Source organism: Eubalaena glacialis, chromosome 2 (genome assembly GCF_028564815.1).
Source record: "Eubalaena glacialis isolate mEubGla1 chromosome 2, mEubGla1.1.hap2.+ XY, whole genome shotgun sequence".
Taxonomy (NCBI): domain Eukaryota; kingdom Metazoa; phylum Chordata; class Mammalia; order Artiodactyla; family Balaenidae; genus Eubalaena; species Eubalaena glacialis.
Genome location: NC_083717.1, coordinates 36,084,820 through 36,108,414, shown reverse-complemented (window position 1 = coordinate 36,108,414; position 23,595 = coordinate 36,084,820). Strand labels below are relative to the sequence as shown.

Below are 23,595 nucleotides of genomic sequence, written 5' to 3'. Positions count from 1 at the left end.
ATTTTAATATTAGTTCTATAAATATTTGTATGATTTCTGCCTTTAGAAGTATGTTATACTTCTAAAGATTTTCACCACATCAAGATCTGATATGTATATAAATATATTTCATTCTGTGTATCAGAATGCTATATCAGAATAATTCAGGGTCGCATAATCCTACAGCCATCTAAAGCCAGCTGCCCCTCTGGCAAAGGATAGATAGGTTCTGGGGCTGGCAAGCAGGCTGGTCTGGAGAGATGATTCAGGCTTTCCCAGCCCCTAATGAATGCTGAAAGGTGACTCAGAACTTTTCTCCCTCTGGGAAGAGAATAGGGCTTGGGAAGAGAGAGGTTTTCTCTCTCTCTCTCTTTTTTAAGATTTTTTTCGATGTAGACCATTTTTAAAGTCTTGATTGAATTTTTAAGATATTTTTCAATGTAGACCATTTTTAAAGTCTTTATTGAATTAGTTACAGTATTGCTTCTGTGTTATGTTTTGGTTTTTTTGGCCACGAGGCATGTGGGATCTTGGCTCCCCGACCAGGGATCGAACCTGCACCCCCTGCATTGGAAGGTGAAGTCTTAACCACTGGACCGCCAGGGAAGTCCCAAGAGAGGTTTTCTCTTGGTGCCTTGATAGGAGACTGCTATCTAGCCAGCTGGGTCTCTAAGGTCCCTCAGGGGCATTGATTGTGCTTCCTCCCTGCCGTGGCGGGATGGTAGCCACTTGGTTCTAGCATATTTGAGCACCAATGTGTATACACAAAAGAGTAGAAAAGCAGCACATCTAAGGGGGCTCAGCAGCCAGAAAGAGAAATAACAAGCAGCCCACTCAGATCAGACACCTCTTACACAGAACTCTTATATAGAGTGTTTCTCTTGTATAGAAATAGAACTGCTCTGGAGGAGACAGAAAGAAACTGGAAAAACCACCAACTAAGAGAATGTAAGGAGATTCCACTACAGCCCCAAATGGCTTTCCTCAACTAAAAACAAATGAGATTTTCAAAGTAAATAATTCAGTGAATGAGCTGAAGGACATCCACGTGGAGGAAATACCATCTACAACAGTGGAAACCCACACAGTATAAATCATGAGGGAAAAGCTAAGGGACTTGGCGAACAGATTTAGGAGACCTGGTATTCAAACAATAGAAACAGCCGAAGGAGAAAAAAGCAATGGATGGAGAAGGGACAACAGTGAAGCAACTATTGGTAGAAAGTTTCCTTGAATGAAGACAAACTTGAGTCTGAAAGGGCTCACTGGGCTACAGTCAGGACCAATGAAAAAAGACACAGACAGAGACATATACATATTCTGGTGAAATTTCTGACTTCTAAGGGTGAAGGTTAAAAGATATTTTACAGTTGCTACATTATATTATTTAAAATGTCCAGTTTTCAACAAAAATTTGACACACAAAGAAACAGGAAAGTGTGGCCCACATACATGAAAAGAACACAGTCAGTAGAGACTGTTTGAGGAAGCCAGAAGTTAGACTTTTTTTTTTTTTTTTTTGGGCCCTGATACACGGCTTGCGGGATCTTAGTTCCCCGACCAGGGACTGAACCTGGGCCCTCAGCCATGAAAGTGCAGAGTCCTAACCACTGGGCCACTAGGGAATTCCCTAGACTTCTTAAACAAATAACTATTTTATTTTTTCTTTTTGGATTATTAAATTTTATGTTTTCTTCCAGTTTTATTGAGATATAATTGACATACAGCACTGTATAAGTTTAAGGTGTATGGCATAATGATTTGACTTACATGTATCATGAAATGATGACCACAATAGGTTTAGTGAACACCCATCGTCTCCTATAGATACAACATTAAAGAAATAGAAAAAATTTTTTTTCCTTGTGGTGAGAACTCTTAGGATTTACTCTCTTAACTTTCATATGTAATGTACAGCAGTGTTACTTGTATTTATCATGTTGTACATTACATCCCTAGTACTTATTTGTCTTATAGCTGGAAGTTTTGACTGTCTCCATCCAATTCCCCCGCTCCCCACCCTCCGCCTCTGGTGACCACAAATCTGATCTCTTTTTCTATGAGTTTGTTTGTTTCTTTGTTTTTTAAGTATAATTGACCTACAGCACTATGTCAGTTCCTGATGCGCAACATAGTATTTCAATATCTCTATATGTTTCAAAGTGATCACTGTGATTAAGTCTAGTTGTTGTCTGTCACCACAAATACTTTGTCGGCTGTTATAAATTTGTTCAAAAATTCCAGATGAAAGGTAAAGTTACTTACAATGGGAAAACAACCAGAATGATATCAGACTTTTCTTTCACAATTCTTGATTCTACAAAATTCCACCACTTTCTAGAATATATATATTCTAGAATGTATGTATACACACACGTTCAGACACACATACACATAAATATGTGTGTGTATATATATATATATACACACACACATGCATATATATTTTAACATTTACGTTTTTTTATCCATATGGAATTGATTTTGATGCATTGATTGAGGAGGGAATCTGAGTTTGCTCTTTTTCCTCCTAATTTACCTGTTGTCCCAAAGAATTTATTGGCTAATCCACCACTTTCCCATTGATATAAAAGGCTATATTTATCTAGTGTTAAAAATAAACATGCTTACAGGTCTGACTTAAAACTTATTTTCTTATTGTATTACTATTATATAAATTATTTGATTCTAATTATTTTGCATACATATGTATTTTAAGTTTTAAAACATTATTTTATTATGATGATTATTTTGCACACACACACAAAGTACTTTATGTAACACGTTGCTTATAGGAAGATGGCCATATGCAGGGTGTGGTGCCCAACCTGCACAGCCACACATGAGGTGGCCCAGGCATGGAGCTTATGAAACAGGATGTTATCAATACCACTGCAGCCTCTTGTGTGTCCCTTCCTTACTGCATCCTCCTCTCTGCTCAGACACCACCACAGCAAAAGGTGAATTTTTTTTTAATCTTATTTCCTTAAATTTATTTATTTTATTTATTTATTTTTGGCTGCATTGGGTCTTTGTTGCTGTGCGTGGGCTTTCTCTAGTTGCAGCGAGCAGGGGCTACTCTTCATTGTGGTGCGCGGGCTTCTCACCGGTGGCTTCTCTTGTTGTGGAGCACGGGCTCTAGGCGCACGAGCTTCAGTAGTTGTGGCACGCAGGCTCAGTAGTTGTGGCTCGCGGGCTCTAGAGCATAGGCTCAGTAGTTGTCGCACACGGGCTTAGTTGCTCCATAGCATGTGGGATCTTCCCAGACCAGGGCTCGGACCCGTGTCTCCTGCAATGGCAGGCGGATTCTTAACCACTGCGCCACCAGGAAAGCCCGCAAAAGGTGGATTTTGTTTTAGCCATTTGAGTATGTATCCCCAAATAACGTATTATGTGGTGTTAGCCTTTTCTGAATTTTATATGAATGAAATCGTACTGTGTCTGTTCTGCTCAGTGTTATGGTTTAAAATGTCATCTCTGTCGATGTGTGAAGCTGAGATCATTCATTTTCACTCCTCTATTGTGTTCTAGGGTATAAACAGACTACAATTTATTGATCCATTCTACTGTTGATGGTTTCTTTTTATACGATGTTAGATTTATTTTGCTTATATCTTATTTAGGAATTTTGCCTTCATTTCAAGAGTGAGATTGATATGTAATTTCTTTCTCGTATTGCTCTTGTCTGGTTTTGTTATCAAGGTCATAATCTCGTAAAAATGAATTATGGGGTGTTCCTTTTTTTCTGTTCTTTGGAAGAGTTTATTTAAAGATTGGAATTATTTACACTTTGAACGTTTTGTAGAGCTCACCTTAAAACCATCTGAACCTGTTGTTTTCTTCATGAGAAGAATATTAAATACTGATTCTATTTCTTTAATAGTTGAAGGACCATTGAGATTTTTCTGTTTTTGTTTTTTAGAGTCAATTTTGATTATTTAGAATTTTTTCTAAAACTTTAAAATTTCTCCCGGTATTTCAAATATGCTGGCATAATTGTTTTCTTAGCTTGAGTTCTGAGATACATTATTTTGTAATGGCTCATTTTCCTCTCTCTATCCTCATTGCCACTGTCTTCTCTCTCCTGGAATAATAGGGGAGCCTAACTAGCCTCCCCGACTTCTGTCTCACTCCCTCTCCAGTTCGTTCTCCGTAATAATAGTTTCATTTCTTTACTTAATATTCCTCTGGTGCTTCCTAGGGATAAACACTGGCTTTGTGATCTCCCCCACCAGACCCCCTTTGAGATCCAGCCTATGTCTGCTTCTCCGACTTCTCTCCTCTTCCCTCCCATGCCACGCTCCAGATATGCAGGCTGTTCATCCAGCTTGCCTTTGTTGTTCATTACACCCATGTTGTTCTAGAAGGTTCTGTTCCTCCATCCTTCTCTCTGTTTTCCTGATGAGTGCCTACGTGTTCTTTCTATCACAGCTTGGCTGTTGTCTCTGTGATGCCTTCTGTGACCCTGACTCCACCCTCCCCGCCTCGAGCGTGTCCCTCTCACGTGCTCCTGTAGCATCCTGTCCTTCCCTCTCCTCAATGGCCCTCATCACATGGCTTTGAAGGGCCTGTTTACTGATCTCTTTCTCAGTCCACACCCAACCCTAGACAGTGAGCTCCCTGAGAGCACGGACTGTCTCTCGTTCAGTCTCTGATGACCAGCACAGCACCTACAGAGAGGAGATACTCAGTACATGCTTGTATTACTACTAATATTAAAAACTTGCTTTTGGAACTTTGTTTTTCTGTTTGTTTGGGTTTTTTTGGTCAAAGAAAATTCGCTTTTATTAGAAAAAGTTTAAGAAGTACATTTGAAATACAGTGGGATTGTAACAGATATTGTGCAAATTAGATTAAGATTGAAAGTTAAGCTAAGAAATTTGGATATTCCTCAATGGATTTCATACTTTTTTGTTTTTTGGTAATATGTCACCATTTAATACTTGTCTTTCAGAATTTCCTTTGGTGTTTTTTTTTTTTTTTTTTTTTTTTTGGCCGTGCAGCACGCAGGATTTTAGTTCCCGACCAGGGATTGAACCCACGCCCCCTGCAATGGAAACGCGGAGGCTTAACCACTGGACCGCCAGGGAAGTCCCCCATACTTCTTTTTTTTTTTAATTATTTTTTTAAAATTGGAGTGTAGTTGATTTACAATGTTGTGTTAGTTTCTGCTGTATAGCAAAATGAACCAGCCATACATATACATATATCCACTGTTTTTGGAACTTTGTGATAACAACAATCATAGTAGCATACATGTGTATAGCTTCTTACAAATTAAGTAATTACAATTACACAACCATATGCATTATTTTATTAAATGGTCACAGCAATTTTGGGAGGTATAAGGTTTTTAGCTCCATTTTAACAAGTGAGTCTTTGCGAGCACGAATACACCTTATCGAAATACACTTGCTACCTCTCTCAGAGCCCCCCTCTCCCTCTCCATGCTGGCTGTTGGGGGGAAGACAATGGTTAAAGTTTCCCACATTGACTCTTTTATCCTGAAGTTATTCTGTGTTTTTTTTTGTTTTTTTTTTAACCCTGGCCTTCATGGGCAGCTGTCTCTGAGGGCCCTTTTAGTTGGCGAGGGGATCACTCTGCATGTCTCTCCTGGGACTGCTTTCGGCTTAAGAAAATACAATGACCCTCATTACAAAGGCTACCAGAGTTTTACTTTTTGACTACTGGGTGTTTCTCTGCTCAGGAGACTTTTTCTAAATTCATACCAACACTATTAATTTAGTAATATAAAAAATACAGTAAAGAAACAAAAGCCCTGCCCCTTCATCTTCTAGCCCAGTTTTCCTCCTGCCCTGGGGTGTTCTGGAGCTCATCTAGCCCGGTCTCCCCCGTTTAACGACGTGGTAAGACCTGGAGACGTGAAGAAACATGCTGGGAGCCACGGAGTTTCTTGTGGAGGTGGGCTGGACCCCCGGGCTCCCCACCACAAATCTGGCCCCCTTTCTAAACTTGAGCATCCATCACCAATTATAACAGGTGTCCAGTGTCTCCAAGTTTGTCTGGCTTATGAATGTGACTTTCCATGTATCCGGTACCGTTTGTAAAACTAATCCTATGTTTATTCAGGATTTAAAACTAAGTGACATTTTCATGTCAAACAAATATGGGATGATGTGATTGTGTTTAAAGCATGCAAAAAAATTACGTGTCATTCCATATATCAGTAAGAAATTAAAATTATACCTTAAAAATATACCAACTTAAATCCCTAAACCTGTATTACACCCAACACTTTGCTTGGATCAAACACTGTAGTTTGCATTTCTCCTTTTTTTTGTTTTTAAACAGAAGACAGTCTGTTTGTACCAATTTCTTCTGATTTATGCCTCCAGTATGGCTTTGGTACCATTGAATTGTAGGGGTTAATGTTAGCATCTTAATTTTATAAAAGCATCACCTTTTGTTTTCAAGAAGTCCTTAACATTTTATGCTAAACCTCCAGAATTTTTTGATAGTTTATGGAAATTAGAGTGATGCCATTTTATACACATGGAGCAAAGACATCCTGACTGTAAATCACTATCTTCCTATCGCCTTGCTTGTTTAAGAATTCTGAAAGGCAGGAGCATCCAAACAGCAAACTTGGCAGCTCTGCTGATGCTTTAGCACTGAAGACTTCCTGCCCTGCTAAGCTTAGAAAAACAAACCGGCTTAGGCTGAATATAAATGTTTTTCGGAATATGTGCAAACAGCACATTTCTGTCTTTCTCTTCTCTTGGAAGCCTACGTTTTGAAAGCCTGTAGGATTTCAGCTACACAGACAAGCTGTTTCCTGAAAGAAAGCAAGCCGTGAGGGTGAGAAAGACTTTGAATAAACATGACTATGTCCCCGACATGGTTCTGGACTGTGTCAGGCTGGGTGGTGTCTCCTTGGCAAATCGGGAAGAGCTGGTAATGCTTTTTTTCTTTTCTCTCTTTCCTCCTTTATTTCTTTCCTTCTTCCTTCCTTCCTTCCTTCTGCCCTCCCTTCCCCCCTCCTTCCCTCTCTCCCTCTCCCCCTTCCTTCCTTTCTCCCTTCCTTCCTTCTGCCCTCCCTCCCTCCCTTTCTTCCTTCCTTCCTTCTGCCCTCCCTCCCTCCCTTTCTTCCTTCCTTCCTTCCTTCCTTCGCCCGCCCTCCCCCCTCTTCCTTCCTTCCTTCCTTCCTGCCTCCCTCCCTCCCCCTTCCTTCCTGCCTCCCTCCCTCCCTCCCTCCCCCTTCCTTCCTGCCTCCCTCCCTCCCTTCCTTTCTTTTTCTTTCACTACTGAGTTTGTATAAGCACGTGTATTGGGATATACGCAGATTTGCCTCATGCTTAGTAATGGACTCTGACGTTGGCAACAGACACCATGCCCCTGTAATCAATCTGTTGTCCAGTAATGGTGTTTTCTGCATACTTATGCCCGTGCTTGTACTATTAGGGCCTGGGCGGGGTGGGCTGTGGCTCAGCGGGAGCAGGAGACATTGGAACAGCCAGGGTGAAGTGCTGGGACCTGGGCTGTCTGCAGGGCAGGGTGGTGGAGAGGCAGACAGGCAGTTGGGGCCAAGGAGCAGAGGGTCACACCGCTGCTGTAGGTAGAAACAGATGACTCCAGAGCCTGGCAGACCCCAGCCAGGTTCCTAGAGAGACTCGACACTTTGAAGCCTCCAAGGAAAAGGGCAGGCTCCAACTTGTCTGTTTAGAAAACCAGAAAATAAAACGTGATTCCCTAAGGAACCCTGACCTACCTTGGCTTCCCCTGACCGCTCTATTTAAAAGTGCAGTTTATACCCCAAGCCCCCAGCACTTCCAACCTCTTTTTCCTATATCACAGTATATAACTTACTTATATATTATGTTCATTTTCTGTTTCCCCGAATTAGAATATAAGCTCCTTGAGAAAAGTGATTTTTGTCTGTTTCGTTGACTGATGAATTCTCCATGTCAAAAACGGCCTTGGTGCCTAGTAGGTGCTTAATAAACAGTTTGTTGACCGGGTGACTGAATAGACCCTGGGCATACTCTTAAGAAGTACCTGAACATTTGATGCTTTGGGGAGTCCCTCCCTCCGCCACCTGGGTAAAGTACAATACTGATTTGTACTCTATTGATTTTTAATTATTTATTTATTTTTAGAAATAAATAAATTTTTTTTTTTGTTTTTGGCTGCAGTGGGTCTTCATTGCTGCACGCGGGCTTTCTCTAGTTGCGGCGAGCGGGGGCTACTCTTCATTGCGGTGCGTGGGCTTCTCATTGTGGTGGCTTCTCTTGTTGCGGAGCACGGGGTCTAGGGTGCGTAGGCTTCAGTAGTTGTAGCACGTGGGCTCAGTAGTTGTGGCTCACAGGCTCTAGAGCGCAGGCTCAGTAGTTGTGGCGCACGGGCCTAGTTGCTCCGTGGTATGTGGGATCTTCCCAGACCAGGGCTCGAACCCGTATCCCCTGCATTGTCAGGAGGATTCTTAACCACTGCACCACCAGGGAAGTCCCTGTACTCTATTTTAAAAGCAAGGATGTCTTGTCTCTGCCAGAGAGGTAATCATGAGTGTCAGTGGTGAAGAGGCTGTGGGAAAATACGTATTTCGCTTTGGGATCAAAGTGCAGATTCCACTGCCCAGATTGGGCCCCACGAGACTGTCTCTTCCTCAACCCTGAATCCCTGTTGGAGTGGAAGTGATGCCTGGGAGGGAATTACAGAGATTCCCCCAGGAAACACCTCACTTCTCCACGGCACTGTTTCCGAATCGTTCCCACATACAGCACTTCTCAGCATAAACAGTTGCTCACGTTCCTCAAATAAATGATCATTCGCTTCTCTGCTGACTGGCTTTTGGGGGGAAGAGCATGACCCCTTACCAGTGTGACTGGACCAGGAGGAGGGGAGGGATTGGGAGAAGGGAAGAGTGGGTAGGGAGTTTACAATTAATTAAGATTCGCGATGACCATCCATCTAACTTTTTTCTTTACCAGTGGAGCCCTGTTCATGGAATACAATTTTCAGTTTTTCCCCCTAAGGTGTTTTAGAGTTATTTCCACATGACATTTTGCTCATTGAGTCTCTTTCCAAGGGGTCAGCTTCCTTCAAGTCCTTGAAAAATGGACTCTTCAATAAAGTTTTGTGGGAGGGGTGGGCTCCAGGGAATGAGGATCTATATTGTGTATATTGGCAGGGGCAGGCTTTCTTTCCTCTCTGCATTCAGAGTAATGGTCAAGTTTTTAAATAACCCCTTGTGAAGTGCCAGCATGTGCTTCAGCCAGAGCATTCTGGTCTTTCTGTGGCAGAGAGAAAATCAGGCATCAGTCATGCAGGGCTCTGTGGTGGTGGAAAGGGCAACCTATGTCAGTTTTTCTAGGAAAGAAAATTAATTATTGAATGTCTTCTATGCACAAAGCCTGGTGCTGAGGGCTAAAGACGGTTCAGATATATAAAGAAGTATTGTGATTTCATTTTCAGGTTTTCTCCTTTCAGGGAACTGAAAGGTGAAATCTGTTCCAGCAAGATCTTTTCACTGATTACTTTTGGCCCTGCTTGCCAGGGCTGATTAAAGATGTGTGTGTGTGTGTGTGTGTAGGGGAAGGGGAGGGAAGGAGAGAGAAAGAGAGAGAGAGAATTTGTGTTCAGTGGCAGATGGAAGAGTAGTGCTATGAATGACATTTATAAGATCCACGTTCCAGTTTGCTAAAGAGAGTCTTAATATGATAAATTTAAATTCAAGGAAAGACCTTCTCCATGGAACAGCTTGTTCTGAATATGCACACCCACAAGGCATCACCCGCCTTCCAGCACTAAGAGGGATGCAGAAGGGTCTGCTGCTCATAATTGTTCTGAAAATGTGACTCAGAGTGAAGTTGAAGTTTGAAACGACATGGTATTTTGGCTGAGATGTACTCACACTCAGATGTTCATTCAAATGTTAGGCCTTTCAACCCAACAAGATCAAGAGAATGTATTCATTAGTTGATGGTAAATAGAAAGGATGAATCTTAAATTCCTAGCATTAACTTTTTTTAAAGACTCAGAAAAAAAATGTGAAAAATCATTTTCTTTCAGCCCACCCTTTCAGCCTTGGCAAAGTAAATACATTTTATATTTAATCAGGAAGTTTGGGGACCCCCAGGACTTTGAAACATCTTGGAATGACAACATCCTACTTGAAAAACCAAAATGATCCTGAAGGTTTCTTTTTGAGTCTTTGTTTCAGGTTCAGGAAACAAAATGCACATCCTGCTTCTTGGAACAAAAATGTGTTTGGTATGCTGAATTTAAATCATATTGGTTAACTTGATTATTCCCTCATGGACTTTGGAGGGTACAAATTGTAAAGTCTCATGTGTAATCCAGGCTGGGAGCAACAACCCCCAGAGACCCTCCAGAGAATGTATTCCTGGCAGACTGTCCCCAGAGCCTGGGGATTCTCCTGTTCCACCTGGAACACACACTTTCAGACTCACCAAATATTATCATTTAAAAGGACCTTCCACCGGTAGGAGTGGTCCGCGCCTCCCATCCTGGTGCCCAACTCTCTGCTGCAGATCTTGGTTGCCATTAATTGAGATTGACTTCTTATGCATTCGTATTCCTGACAGTGACCGTAACCGTCCTCTGCTAAGCCCTGGTGTCATGGGGAATTGTTCTGCAATAGTGGCTCAGTGTTGTCCCTTCTTAGCCTTTAGCTTTTGTCCCGACCTAGGAAGATCCGTTGGAATCTCAGTTCTTCCATCTAGCATCTTACTTCCATGTGTTGTCTGTGTCACGGCAGAATCGGACAAGGTGTTTCTTGAATCCCCAGTGGCCAAGTTGGGGATATATGAAATGAGAAGACCCTAAGTGAGTAAAGTCACTGTCAGCCTGGAGACAGGCTTCTCTTGGCCTGGTAAAGTGCCCAGTTCTCAGCCTTGTTCCAGCTCAGTGTTTGTGGCAGTAACAGGGAGACAGATGGAGAGAGAGCTGCTCAAATTTGGGCTGATGTGAAGCGGGGAGAGAGCGATGCAAAAATTGGTAGATGGAGTCAGGATCCAAAAAGAGCCTTGACAGGCTGAAAGGATGGGCCAGATCTAAAGAGGGCGTGAATGACCGGGGATGGTACAGTCCGGCTCTCTGTCCCGAATACAGATATGGCTTAACAGTGGCAGGTAGGAAAGAGAACTTAGTGATCTTTATTGACCACAGTTCTGTAGAGGTCAGTGGTGTGGTGTTTGGCTGTGTTCACGCTCTGGAGGGAGACGAACGTCCACCTGTAGTGCTCAGACAAGGCTGGGAGAAGAGTTTAAACTGGCTTGTTGAAATTCAGTGAGAATCCCACTGTATTCTTTTTAATGGTGACTGCTCAACCTTCGAGGAGTATTGGGTTCTGTTCTCTGTATAGGAACACCCACTTCTCCTCCACTTGTTTCTCCTTCCATGCCATCAGCCAAGTCTTGATAGACATTCTGTATCCTTTCCAGGGTGTAGATGGAGGCTAGGACGCCGAAATCCTGTCCTTGAACCCCCATCCCATACTTACTTCCTCCTGCCAAAGTCAAAGCCTTCAGCTGGAGGGGGAGGTGGATCAGCTGCATCCTCAGGTCCCTGGAGGGGCCGTCTGGATTCCTTCTGACCCTGTCCCCGGTGACTCGGCAGCTGTGGACAGTGGCTGGTGGGATGATGCATTTTGGCAGTTGCTCTCCTCGGCCCTGGATCTGCGCCCTGGGAAGACTGCACACTTCCTGGTCCGGCCTCCCTCCCCCCACCCTGCTGTCAACTCTTGCTGCTGAAGGGGCCTGAACTCTTTGGTCACCCTGTCCTGCGAGGAGCCGCCTGACACCGAGTCTCCCTGACATTTAGGAAGTCAACCCCCATGTGGTGAGAATGTCAGCACGTGTTCTTTGCTGCCCAGGGTGCTTGCTTTCTGAAGCCATGAGTCAACTTAGCCATTTCTCCTTCAAGGAAGGTCCAGTTTTTCCAGGACTGTTTTCCACTGAGGGAGCTGGGGGACTGGGATGGGGGTGAATGTTCACTCAGCAGCTGGGACTTTGTGTGTCCCTAGTTAAATGTCCTGATGTCCTGTGTCTTGGTTTCTTCCTGTGTGAAAAGAGGCTGGTGACACATACCTCACAGCGTAGCGATGAGGACAGATAGAGGCAGTGTTCACAAATCCTAGCTCACAGTAGATGCTCAATAAACTTGAGTTTCCTTCCTTCCCAGCTTTCTCTTCAAAGGGCCTCTATTGAGTCTATGTGCATGACTGTGGAAGATGCTGCAGGAGAAATTCCTGCTCCAAGGTAGGGGTTGGGATTAGACTGTCTCTAAAACTTCTTCCAGTTATATAGCTCTGTGACTCAAATATTTGTCCCTTCCCAAATCCCACTCTGTTCAGATTCTAGAATTCAATTCCCTCTAGGGAGAGGGAAAGGCAGGGGAAGGACCTGGGGGAGGATGACAGAGGAAAGCTACCTCATTCCACCCTTGGGGAGCAATGGGCCACTTCAGACTAGGTTGGTATCTCTGAACTTCCTGGATTCTGACAGACCCCTTTTGCCTTGTAAGAGAGTGAGCTCCCCGTCACTAGAGGTATTCAAGCGGAGGCTGCAGGGCATCTGGCAGGATTGCTGAGGTGGACAGGCTGGATTAAATGACTGAGACGGTTCCTCCCAGCACTGAGCTTTCATGATCATGGGATGCTACAGGACGGCTCTTCAAACAAGCATGGTGGTGCACCCTCGCCACTATAGAGGGAAAGGACTTGGATGGCACCAGGCTGTAGCCTCGACTCCCAAATGATTGAAAAGTTGACTCAGGAGTAAGGATTTTGATAAAAAGAGGTGAATGTAAAATCAGTTTATCAGTAACACGGAGTGTGATGTGAGCCTGGAGAGAATCTGGGCTAGCCCAGGGATTAGCAGCGTTTAACTCCCACAGGAGAATGGGGGTTGGTGAGGAAGAAGGCCCCCTAGTGCATAGCTCAGGTAGTGCAGGCCAGCAATCTTTCACTCTCATGACCTTACACCAGGCATCTCCCCTGGGGAACGCAGACATGATGGAGACAGTCCTCAGCCCTGTGGAACTTCCTCCAAAATGCTGCACTGAGATGCCTTGGGCGAGAGACAGAAGCCTGGGATAGGAATACAATGAACAAAATGTAGGGCAAACATACATCATTTTACCCAGTCGAATTTAAGCAGAGGAAAAAAAAAGCTCATTGGAGCTTATGAAATGTTTGTAGTTGCTGTTGATAGTATAGAAGCACAACAGACAAAATACTCTGGGGACTTCCCTGGTGGCGCAGTGGTTAAGAATCTGCCTGCCAATGCAGGGGACAAGGGTTTGATTCCTGGTCCGGGAAGATCCCACATGCTGTGGAGCAACTAAGCCCGTGAACCACAACTACTGAGCCCACGTGCCACAGCTGCTGAAGCCCGTGTGCTTAGAGCCCATGCTCTGCAACAAGAGAAGCCCCACAATGAGAAGCCCGCGCACCGCAACGAAGAGTAGCCCCTGCTCGCTGCAACTAGTGAAAGCCCGAGTGCAGCAACACAGCCAAAAAAGAAAAAAAATTCTGGTAGTTCGAAGAGAATTTAAAAAAATAAAATAAAAGAAGCACAACAGACAAATACTCTGTTTACAGAGGCTTAGGACAGTCCCCCCTCGCCACAGAAGGCAGCAATTTGGTACGAAATGTGGCTGCACTTTCTTTCAGCAGTAGGGCGGCTGCGGCTGCAGCGGAGCCCAGGAAAGAGAGCCAGCTCAGAGGTGAGAAAGCTGAATGGGGCTGGGGTGGGTGGGGGGCGGTCGGAGAGGGTGATAGAGACAAATGGATGATCTTGGGACCGGGAGTCCCTGGGACCTCACAGAAGGGTATCCAAGGAGTAGGCGCAGGGGAGATGGAGGCTCCTAGTCTGCTAGGGAGCATGGCCTGATGAAGGCTTATGTGGGCCAAGGGCCCTCATCTGGACAAAAGCCAGAGCCTCCACAATCAATTTGGATCCCATTCCTCTTCCTTCTCAGGGGTTTTGCACCTGTAGTTACCTCTTCTGTCTTCTCCATTCTCTCTCTTGCTACTGGATGATTCCTGTAAGTAAACAAACCTGCTCCAGTGTCTCCTATCTTTAAAAATTCTACCTGTGATTCCACGTTTCCCTCCAGCTATGGCCCCTTTCTGAGTCTTTCATCACGGTCTCTACTTCCTCTTCTCCCATTCACCTCTCAAAACCATGACAGTTGTCCCTGCCGCATCACCGTAACTACTCTTGTCAAGGTCAACAGTGACCTCCTTGCTGCCAGATCCAATGGACACGTCTCTGGCCTCATCTCAGTCTCTTAGCAGCATTCGAGACTGTTGGTCACTCTGATGCTGAATCCTTCCATGACCCAATATTTGTCTTTTTTTTCATTCATTCTACTCTAATTGATTATCATTTTTAGTCTCTTTTGCTTGCTCCTCCTCTTCTACTCACTTTCAGATATTAGACTTATTTATTTTTTTAATTTTTTATTTTATTTATTTATTTTGGCTGTGTTGGGTCTTTGTTGCTGTGCACAGGCTTTCTCTAGTTGCGGTGAGCGGGGGCTACTCTTTGTTGCGGTGCGCAGGCTTCTCATTGTGGTGGCTTCTCTTGTTGTGGAGCACGGGCTCTAGGCACACGGGCTTCAGTAGTTGTGGCACGCGGGCTTCAGTAGTCGTGGCACGCAGCCTCAGTAGTTGTGGTGCACGGGCTTAGGTGCTCCGCGGCACGTGGGATCTTCCCGGACCAGGGATCAAACCCGTGTCCCCTGCACTGGCAGGTGGATTCTTAACCACTGTGCCACCAGGGAAGTCCTCAGTTATTAAAATTATTGAGGGCTCCAGACAAAGCCCTCTTGTCCGCCAAACTCATTCTCTAGGGAGGGTCCTTTCCAGTATGATGCTGTAAATATATATGTGTAGGAAATGAAAACGACGTCTTCCAAATTTCTGTCTTTAGCCTTAGACCTCCCTTATGAGCTCCAGACTTGCATGTTGAACAGCCAGCTCAAGCTTTCCACATGGATGGATGTCTCATACACATCTCAGACTTCATGTGACCCAAACAGACCCAAACTCTCTGCCCCTCCCCAGCAGATCCCTTCCTGCCTCAGGGCAACCAACCCATTGAATCTTTTTTTTTTTTTTTTCCTTAAAGAACTTTTCTTCTTACTACTTAAATCTCTTATTTATTTATTTATTTAAGCAGCGCTGGGTCTTAGTTGCAGCATGCGGGATCTTTGTTGCAGCATGCGGGATCTTTAGTTGCGGCATGCGGACTTTTAGTTGTGGCATGCGGACTCTTAGTTGCAGCATGCAAGTGGGATCTAGTTCCCCGACCAGGGATCGAACCTGGGCCCCCTGCATTGGGAGCGCGGAGTCTTACCCACTGGACCACCAGCAAAGTCCCTCATACTGAATCTCTTGTAGCCTGTTGCTCAAGCCCAAACCCAGAAGTCATCCTTGATGCCTTGCTTTTTCTCATCCGTCAGTAACTTCTAGTCTGTCTACCTCTCCCCTTCACCACGGCCATCCTCCCAGTCAAAAGAATCATCCCTTCTCAACTGGATTAGTGCAACGGCCTTCTAATTGATCTATATGATTCCATCTTGCATCCTCCTAACCTATCCTCCACAAAGCAGTCAGTGTTAACTGAAATCTATAGTTCTTCAACTCCTTGCCATGACCTGTAAGACTTTGAATGTCCCAGCTCCTCCTTTCTCTCTTATTTCCATTTCATGCACTCTCTTCCTTGTTCACACTGGATCCAGCCGCACTGACTTCCTTTCTGATCTGCAGTCCCACTGACCTGCTTCCCACCTTAGGGCTTTTGCACTTGCTCTTCTTTTCATCATGAATGCTCATCCTTGGCTCTTTGAATGACTGGTTCCTTCTTACCTGTTAGGAATTAGCTTAAATCTTGTCTTCTCAGGGATGCCTTCCTGATCTTCTTATCTAAAGTTAAACAACCCTCTCCCAACCTTATTCTCATATCCCCCTGTTTATTTCCTTTATAGCACTTAGAGCTTTAATTTTCTTGTTTATGAATTTGTTTGCTTATTTTATTATGTGTCTCTTCCCACTAGAGTATAACCTTCATGAAAAGAGGGACCTTATCTTTCTTGTACGTCATTGTATTCATAGTACTTAGAACAGTTTCAGGCATGTAGTAGGTGCTCAATAAATATGTGTTGAATGTATGGTCAACTGAAGATAAGCATCACACTGGGAGGCCCTGTGTATTCAGGGAGCTGATTTCAGGTGTTGATCCTAGGCTGCTCCCAGCCCCCACTCTTTGGTAAAACGATCTGTGTCTTTGCACATGGCCACTAACATGTTCTAGCCCTGGCTCCTGCTCTGTGGTGTTTGGCAAGTCTCTTCACTTTCAGAGCCTTAGTTTACTCATTTCTAAAAAAAAAAGAGTTTGACCTGGATGACTTCTAAGGCCTCTTCAGGCCTTTAAAACTATGATTCTACCATCTCTGAAGCCAATAGAGGCAAACAACAACAACAACTAACTTTTGTCGATTCTTCGCTAAGCATTTTGGCAATCAGTGTCCATGAATTACTTTAAGATAGAATCCATTCTTTGCCAGCAGTTATATAAAATTTGGCCCTGAGGTTTACCTAGATGTATTTTTATCCTTGGTGAGAAGAGCGATACTTTTACACATACTCAAACTTCCTAGGAAACATACAGAGACATACATTTGACCATCAAATTCACCGCTTATTTTCAGGTGGAAGTTTTTATTCCCGCCTCACCTTTTTAAACCCTGATAAATACAATGTAAAGTTTGGAACAGTGGCTCACAAAGTGGAAGGTAATCAGCTATAGTTATAATCAAGTCATAAGTGTCTGCTGTTTTTTTCCCACACTAATGAATACTGAGGGCTGGAAAGCTTTACTACCAGGAAGACTTTTTTCTTTTTCTGATATTTCATGCAGAGCCCCATAGAACACTGCTAAAGCGTGTGAGAGTCCGGTTGTCTCTGTGGAGGCTGTGGCATTAGCTCCCCTTCCTTTTCCTCCCAAGGTCACTTAGGAACAATCTCCAGTACTTGTCAGAGAGCTGGCCGGCCAGGTCTGACAGATGTATTCTGTGCCCTTGCCTGGGCCTGATCAGACCTCCTTTCCAGGCTCTCGACACCGTGGCTTTGCTGTGGACCTCAGGGTGACCATGCTAACTTTTAGAGCAGAGCCTCCCCACAGGAAGGTGACATAACAGAGAAAACCCTCCACAGAGCACCCGGTGGTGGTCTGAACACTGGGGTGACAGACCCGTGTCAAGGGTGGCTTCACAGTGTAGCAGATAGAACATCCACAGGCGTTTTTCCAATTTCCCGCACTCAGGTAGGAGTCACTGGGCCTCAAGCAAGCCATTCAGTAGGAGGGCAAAGGAGATGTGGGGCTGCAGGGCTCTGGGAAGATTCCTGTCTCTCGCTTGGTGCTGAGCCCCTCATGTGAATGAAGTTTAATGAGAAAATCTTGAAATTCTTCGAACAGGGTAGGGCTAACCCAAACACAGACTTATCTGTTCAAAGTGCCTTAACAAAGCTATCACATCTTGATTTCTTTTTTTTAACGTGTAGCATTCAAATGGCTGTTTTTGCTTTAACCACAGTTCCTGCTGCAGTTTGGAATTGTGACCCTCGGTGGAGCAGAGGTGTTAGAGGGGTACTTTTATTCCCCACTCCTCCTATTTGCAGAAGATGATTTCCTCGGAGTTACACCCGTGGCCTCTCACTCTGTTTCTTGCTCACTCCTTCTGGAGCAGGGGGAGTGAGGTACCCTGTTGGAGGCAGAGTCATGGACCCATGTTTTTGATCATGTGGGGCTAAGCACTGGGGGTTCCATCTCCTTTATCTCGTTCCTCCTTGAACCAATCAAGGCAGTGATCCGGATAAGCCCTCTACATGCTCCAGCTTCCCTTGGATGGGGGCATGGCAAGTGTTGGTAGCAAGTCCATTGGGCCATTGTGTCCAAGCCATATTCTCCAGCAGATGATGTCCTTCCTGTCTCCCCTTGACCCCAACAAATGGGGCTTACGTCTGCCGATTCAGATGCCAGGGCATGAGCTTTCCTTGAATCCAATGGAGTCTTTCTGCAAAATCCATGTTTATTTAATCTTGGATTTTTTTATATAAACATACAAAGCATTATGAGAAAAAAGTCTCAAAGGAAATACATCAAAACAATTAAAAGTGGTTATTATAGGTTGGAGGATTTATGGACGGTTTTTATTTTCTTTTGCACTCATCTAAATTTTCTAAAGTTTCTGCAAGGAACATGCACTTCTGTTATAGTATGGAAAAAATAAGTTTGTTTCTCACTCTTTCATCAAACGATCAAAAACAGAAAGAAAGAAAGAAAAGGAAAGAGAAAGAAAGCACATCCTAGAAACAATGGATTTGTAACAACAGAACTTAAGCAAGTTAACCTCACTGTGGCTGCATTGCTGGAAGGTTGTGGGCAGGAGGAAGAAACAGGTGTCAGGGAGTAAATACTGTGTGAGCTGATCTGAGGTGGCCCAGGGTGCTATCCTGGTCTAACAGCCCCTCAACACAGATACCTCGTGTGTCTCACATGGCCTTTGCCAAGAGAGGGCACTTCCCTTTTTTAAAAAATTTTTTATTGAAGTATAGTTGATTTACAATGTTGTGTTAATTTCTGCTGTGCAGCAAAGTGACTCAGTTATACATATATATATATACAGATATATATGTGTATATATACACATATATATACATTCTTTTTTATATTCTTTTCCATTATGGTGTATCACAGGATATTGAATACAGTTCTCTGTGCTATACAGTAGGACCTTGTTGTTTATTTATCCTATATATACTAGTTTGCATTTGCTAATCCCAAACTCCCAATCCATCCTTCCCCTACTCCCGTCCCCCTTGGCAACCACAAGTCTGTTCTCTGTGTCTTTTGAGTCTGTGTCTGTTTCACAGATAGGTTCATTTGTGTTGTATTTTAGATTCCACGTATAAGTGATATCATATGGTATTTGTCTTTCTCTGTTTGACTTAGTTCACTTAGTATGATAATCTCTAGGTCTGATGCCATTTGAAATAATGCAAATGGCATTATTTCATTCTTTTTTATGGCTGAGTAATATTCCATTGTGTATACGTACCACGTCTTCTTTATCCATTCGTCTGTCAAGGGACATTTAGGTTGTTTCCGTGTCTAGGCTATTGTAAATAGGCACTTCCCTTTTCTTGGTACAGCCTTTTAGTGGGTGGATTCTCTTGGACTCACCCTTTTCAGAGACTGCCTGTTGGGAGTCCTTACTGGGGCCTTATTTGTAACCAAGTGATCTTGCCTTTCAGACCACAGCAGAGAAGTCTCCTGGGGCCTATTTCCTTCCTGAGTTTGCACTCTCCCCTCAGGGAAGTTTTCTGGAAGATACAACAGGAGAGCAGTTCCTCACGTACCGCTATGACGACCAGGTAAGAACTTCATTAAAGAGCCTATTTTTGGCTTTGCCATTTGCCAATGGGCAGGAAACAGTTTCTCAAAAATAACTTCAAAATAATTATATTTCCTCCTTGGCACCACTTATATAATAGACCCATTACACCAGGAAGGACCCCAAGACCCTGGGCTGCTCACGCTTGCATGTAGCTTCCTGCACAGTGTGTGGTTCTCGCTCTGGTTGGGGCATTGCCTTGAGTGACACATTCTCTTATTTTCATCAGAAATATTTCCATATTAATATAAATATTTAAATCCGTTCATTTCAGCTACTGCCAAATTCATCATGTAATTCTGAAGTTACCAAAAGTTCTGTTTTCTGATTAAGCTTTACTTTCTTTGCCCTCTTAGCTCTTACTTTATTTCTTTTACCAGCACCAAAACTTTTCTTTTCCAAGCCCATTTTCCAGAAAGGGAAAACATATGCGTGCCTCTGTGTGAGGGCGCGTGTGTGTGCACATGCGTGTGTGTTTAAATCACTGCACGAAACCCGACTGGAGAGGGAGGCCATGCTTGGCTGAGATGCGGAAACCGCACACTCGCGACTGTGACCCTCCATTCTCGATTCACATTGATGCCCTAACAGCATGGAAGATGACATATGTCTTTGAAATCACTCACAACTCTGTTTGAAACAGAGAATGTCAATTTTGCCAAAGGCAGAGGTTTCTAGCTGATAGGGCCTGAACTTCTGAGGCAGTGGTGCAAACTGTGCTAGGATTTAGGATGATGAGTGATGCTGAAAGATCTGGTAGACCTTGGCACCTAAGGGGCCAAGTGTGGGTGAGGAATGGGGCAAGAATATCTTCTCACGGGACATGACGGGGTGGAGGAAGATGGCCCAGGGACCGAGGTCCGCTGTGCTGTCCTGATCTTTGTGGTCAAGGCTGGTGAGTTCTGGCTTGAGTCGCGCAGGGCCTAGTTAGGGGGTGAAAGATATTGCTCGGAAGGAGCAGCTCTGGGAAGGTCAGTCTGCCAGCATGGGTAGATGTAAGGTGTGACAGCAGGGAGTTGTACACGGCTCTGAGGCTGGCTTGGAGGTGGGCAGAGTGCAGATGAGGCTGGGAGGAGGATTAAAGTCTCAGGCAGCGTAACTGGTTGACGAAGGATGGAGCGTGGAGGGCGGGTAGGGACATCTATTGCAGGATGCTCTGTATCCCAGCTCAGGGGGAGGCACCATTGATTTTGATCCTCAGCGTCTAATGAGTGACCTGTGCTTGGTACATTGAGCTGTGGAGCTGGGACTGGAGTGAGGGGCAGGCTGTGAACCAGTGCACCCAGCTGTGAGCAGGATGCTATCCAGGTAGTCAGGGGCAGGGGTAGGATGAGACCAGTTTTTTTTTTTTATCAAAATTGTCAACATCGATCATTTAAGTTCCCCGAATAGCGAGTCCACAAATAGTTATTACGGGGAGCAGGGGTGGGGTGGAAGATGATTCGATATTCATGTTATAGACCCCAGTTAATCCTTTGGACAGGCATTTGGGCCTGGTTGCTAAGAGGGCCTAAACCATCACATTGCTTTTTGACCTTCTCCCTGACGGATTTTTAGAGGGCCTATGATTTATGGCTCCTTTTAATCAAGAAATTAATGCTCTAACAGGTTTTCATATGAGAGCTTCAGAGAAACTAACTGAGGAGGCAGTGAAGGATAGAAGAGAGTGTCTGGAAAATCACGAGCTCCGTGTTTTTTAATTAAAGAGTGGTTGATTCCTTCTCCAGGTTCTGCAGATAAATGATATTTAATATAATAACAATATAAAAGCTAGCAAAAGAGGAAAGTAAGCCCCTTTAGTCTTTCCAAAAGGCCTAAAGCAGATGTTAAAAGTGTGTGGCACGCCGTGGAAATTTTGTCCTGGGACACAGTGTTCCAGAGAGCCCCAGTGAATAGCATATGAAAACATTCTGTGTTGGCCCCCACTGTGTATTTCTTTTAAGGGAAAGGAACAAGGTCAAACTATAACAAGCCAATAATAGCACCTACCCTCTGCTACTAAAGGCAAAGAAAATAGGCCTTTGTACCAAACTAGGTGTATCTGTTGAATGAATCTCAAGAATGTAATCATCTAGAGACTGATAACCCATCAGCCCAAGCCTTGATTCTCTTTTCTCTTAATGCTGAGTGTGCAGACTGCACTGTCATATCAGGGAGCTTCTTAGGCTCAGGGGAGAAGTTAGATCAAATATGACTCAGTTTGAAAACTCCCCCTATCCTGTAACATACCATAAAATGTGAAGAACATCTAAGAACATAGACTCAGGAGTCAGACTGCTTTGGATTTGAACTCCATTTCTGATGTTTTATTTGCTGTGTGACTTCCGACAAGTTACTTCACTTCTCTGTGCCTCAGTTTTGTCATCTGTGAAATATATGATGGTGTCAACCTCACGGAAATGTTTTAAGGATTAAAGGAGATAATTCATATGTCTCCCTGCACAGGTTCTGGAGCATATAAGCCCTTAATCTAGCTATTGTTATTGCTAGTAGTATTATTTGCAAAGACTCAATTCAGAGAATCTCAGATATTCTTATGCTAAAGAAAAGGAAGAAGCATATTCTCCATTAATATCAAAGGACCTCACACAATATGTTCAATTTTTTATTAAGGTATAACAAGCATATAGTAAAGTACACCCATATCTGAAGTGTAGAACTTGGTAAGTTTTTAAGTAACTTTACACCTCTGTAGCCACCACCCAGATCCAGCAATTAAACATTCCCAGCACCCTAGGAAGCTCCCTGGGCCCCTTCTGGTCAATATCCCTCACCCAAGAAGTAACCACCATCCTGAATTCTATCACTCTTATAGATTCGTTTTGGTTTTTACTTTTATTTTTTATATAAATGGAATCATACAGCACACACTCATTTGTGTTTGGCTTCTTTCACACATCATGATGTCTGAAGGGTTCAACCAAGTTGCTGGATCCAACATAATTTAGGGTTTAATGTCTGTCTCTTGCGCTCTTTGGAACGAACTGTCTCATATTGGAACAGATCGCAGCGTATTGGGTGGCATGCAGCATTGCTCTTGCACAGAAGTTCCCAGGTTGTCCCTCAAAGGTTTTCAGGGCAGCACCTCCAAAGATTCCATACCAGGAGTGTGGTGGAGGCGGTTTTCCAGAGTAGCCTTTGTTCCATCCCAGCAGATGCTGGCATTTCATGGTCAGAAATAGGTATAGGTCTGTGTGAGTTGCCACCCAGGGCAGTCAGTGTCTGTGCTGTCATGTCGCTTAAGTACACCTACCTGTGGAGTTTGCGAGTATGTGCCAAAGGCACTGTCCTGCTGTCCCAACGGCCTGAAATCAGAGTGACAAAAGTGCTTATGCTGCGGGCGCTGCTGTCTGGTTACTGAAGTTGTTGGGTCAAAACTGGGTTCACTAGGAACTTCCTACCTATCAAATACTCATTTGATAAAATGGGAAGCAAGCAGATGGTGTGTTCGCTCTCTTCGACGACCCCTGTAGGACTTTTTTTTTTTTTTAAATTTAAGAACATTTTTATTGAAGTATAGTTGATTTACAATATTGTCTTAGTTTTAGGTGTACAATAAAGTGATTCGGGTGTATATATCTTATTATTTTTTTCAGGTTATTTTCCACTATACGTTATTACAAAATACTGAATATTGTTCCCTGTGTTATACAGTAAATTCTTTTTTTTTTTTTGAATTTTATTTTTTTATATAGCCTGTAGGACTTTTTAAAGTATTTTATTCTGGTGTATTTTCATGAAGACCTTCAGGTCACTCTTCAAATGTCTCCTGGATTAGGTGTCTGGAAAACTAATAACCCTGAGGCCAGTAAAGCACAGCTGTGATGTAGGCTGTGTTTAATGAGTCACATAAAAGGCACACTGTGGATTATACAGGGGGCTGAGGTGGCTTCTAGTGAAGAAAGCCGTTCTGAAGCCAACTGGGTAGCAGTGCGGTTCAGTGCACACAGGACTAGTCAGACAGCCTTCGTATTGCTTCTGCCACTAATTGGCTTGTAATTTAACAAAGTTATCCAACATCTTTGGGCTGCAGATGCCTCATTTGTCTTGAAAAACAAAGCGACCGTATTTCATGATCCGAAATCCTTCCCCCCAAAATAGTCTATTTTTCGAAACTACAAAATGATTATCCTACATTGCAGAGTGTTAATTGGATCATTCTGATTATCGAGG

The 23,595-nt window shown here is 43.7% G+C and overlaps 1 protein-coding gene across 1 annotated transcript in view; it reads left to right on the top strand.

Annotated features, from left to right (window-relative positions):
• The window catches only part of ADAMTSL3 (ADAMTS like 3), a 374,428-nt gene that overhangs the window by 40,464 nt on the left and 310,369 nt on the right, over positions 1-23,595 (top strand). Inside the window, exon 3 of the mRNA XM_061179848.1 lies at positions 19,283-19,402. Within this exon, the coding sequence (XP_061035831.1) occupies positions 19,283-19,402 (120 nt within the window). The remainder of the gene's footprint in view (positions 1-19,282; positions 19,403-23,595) is intronic.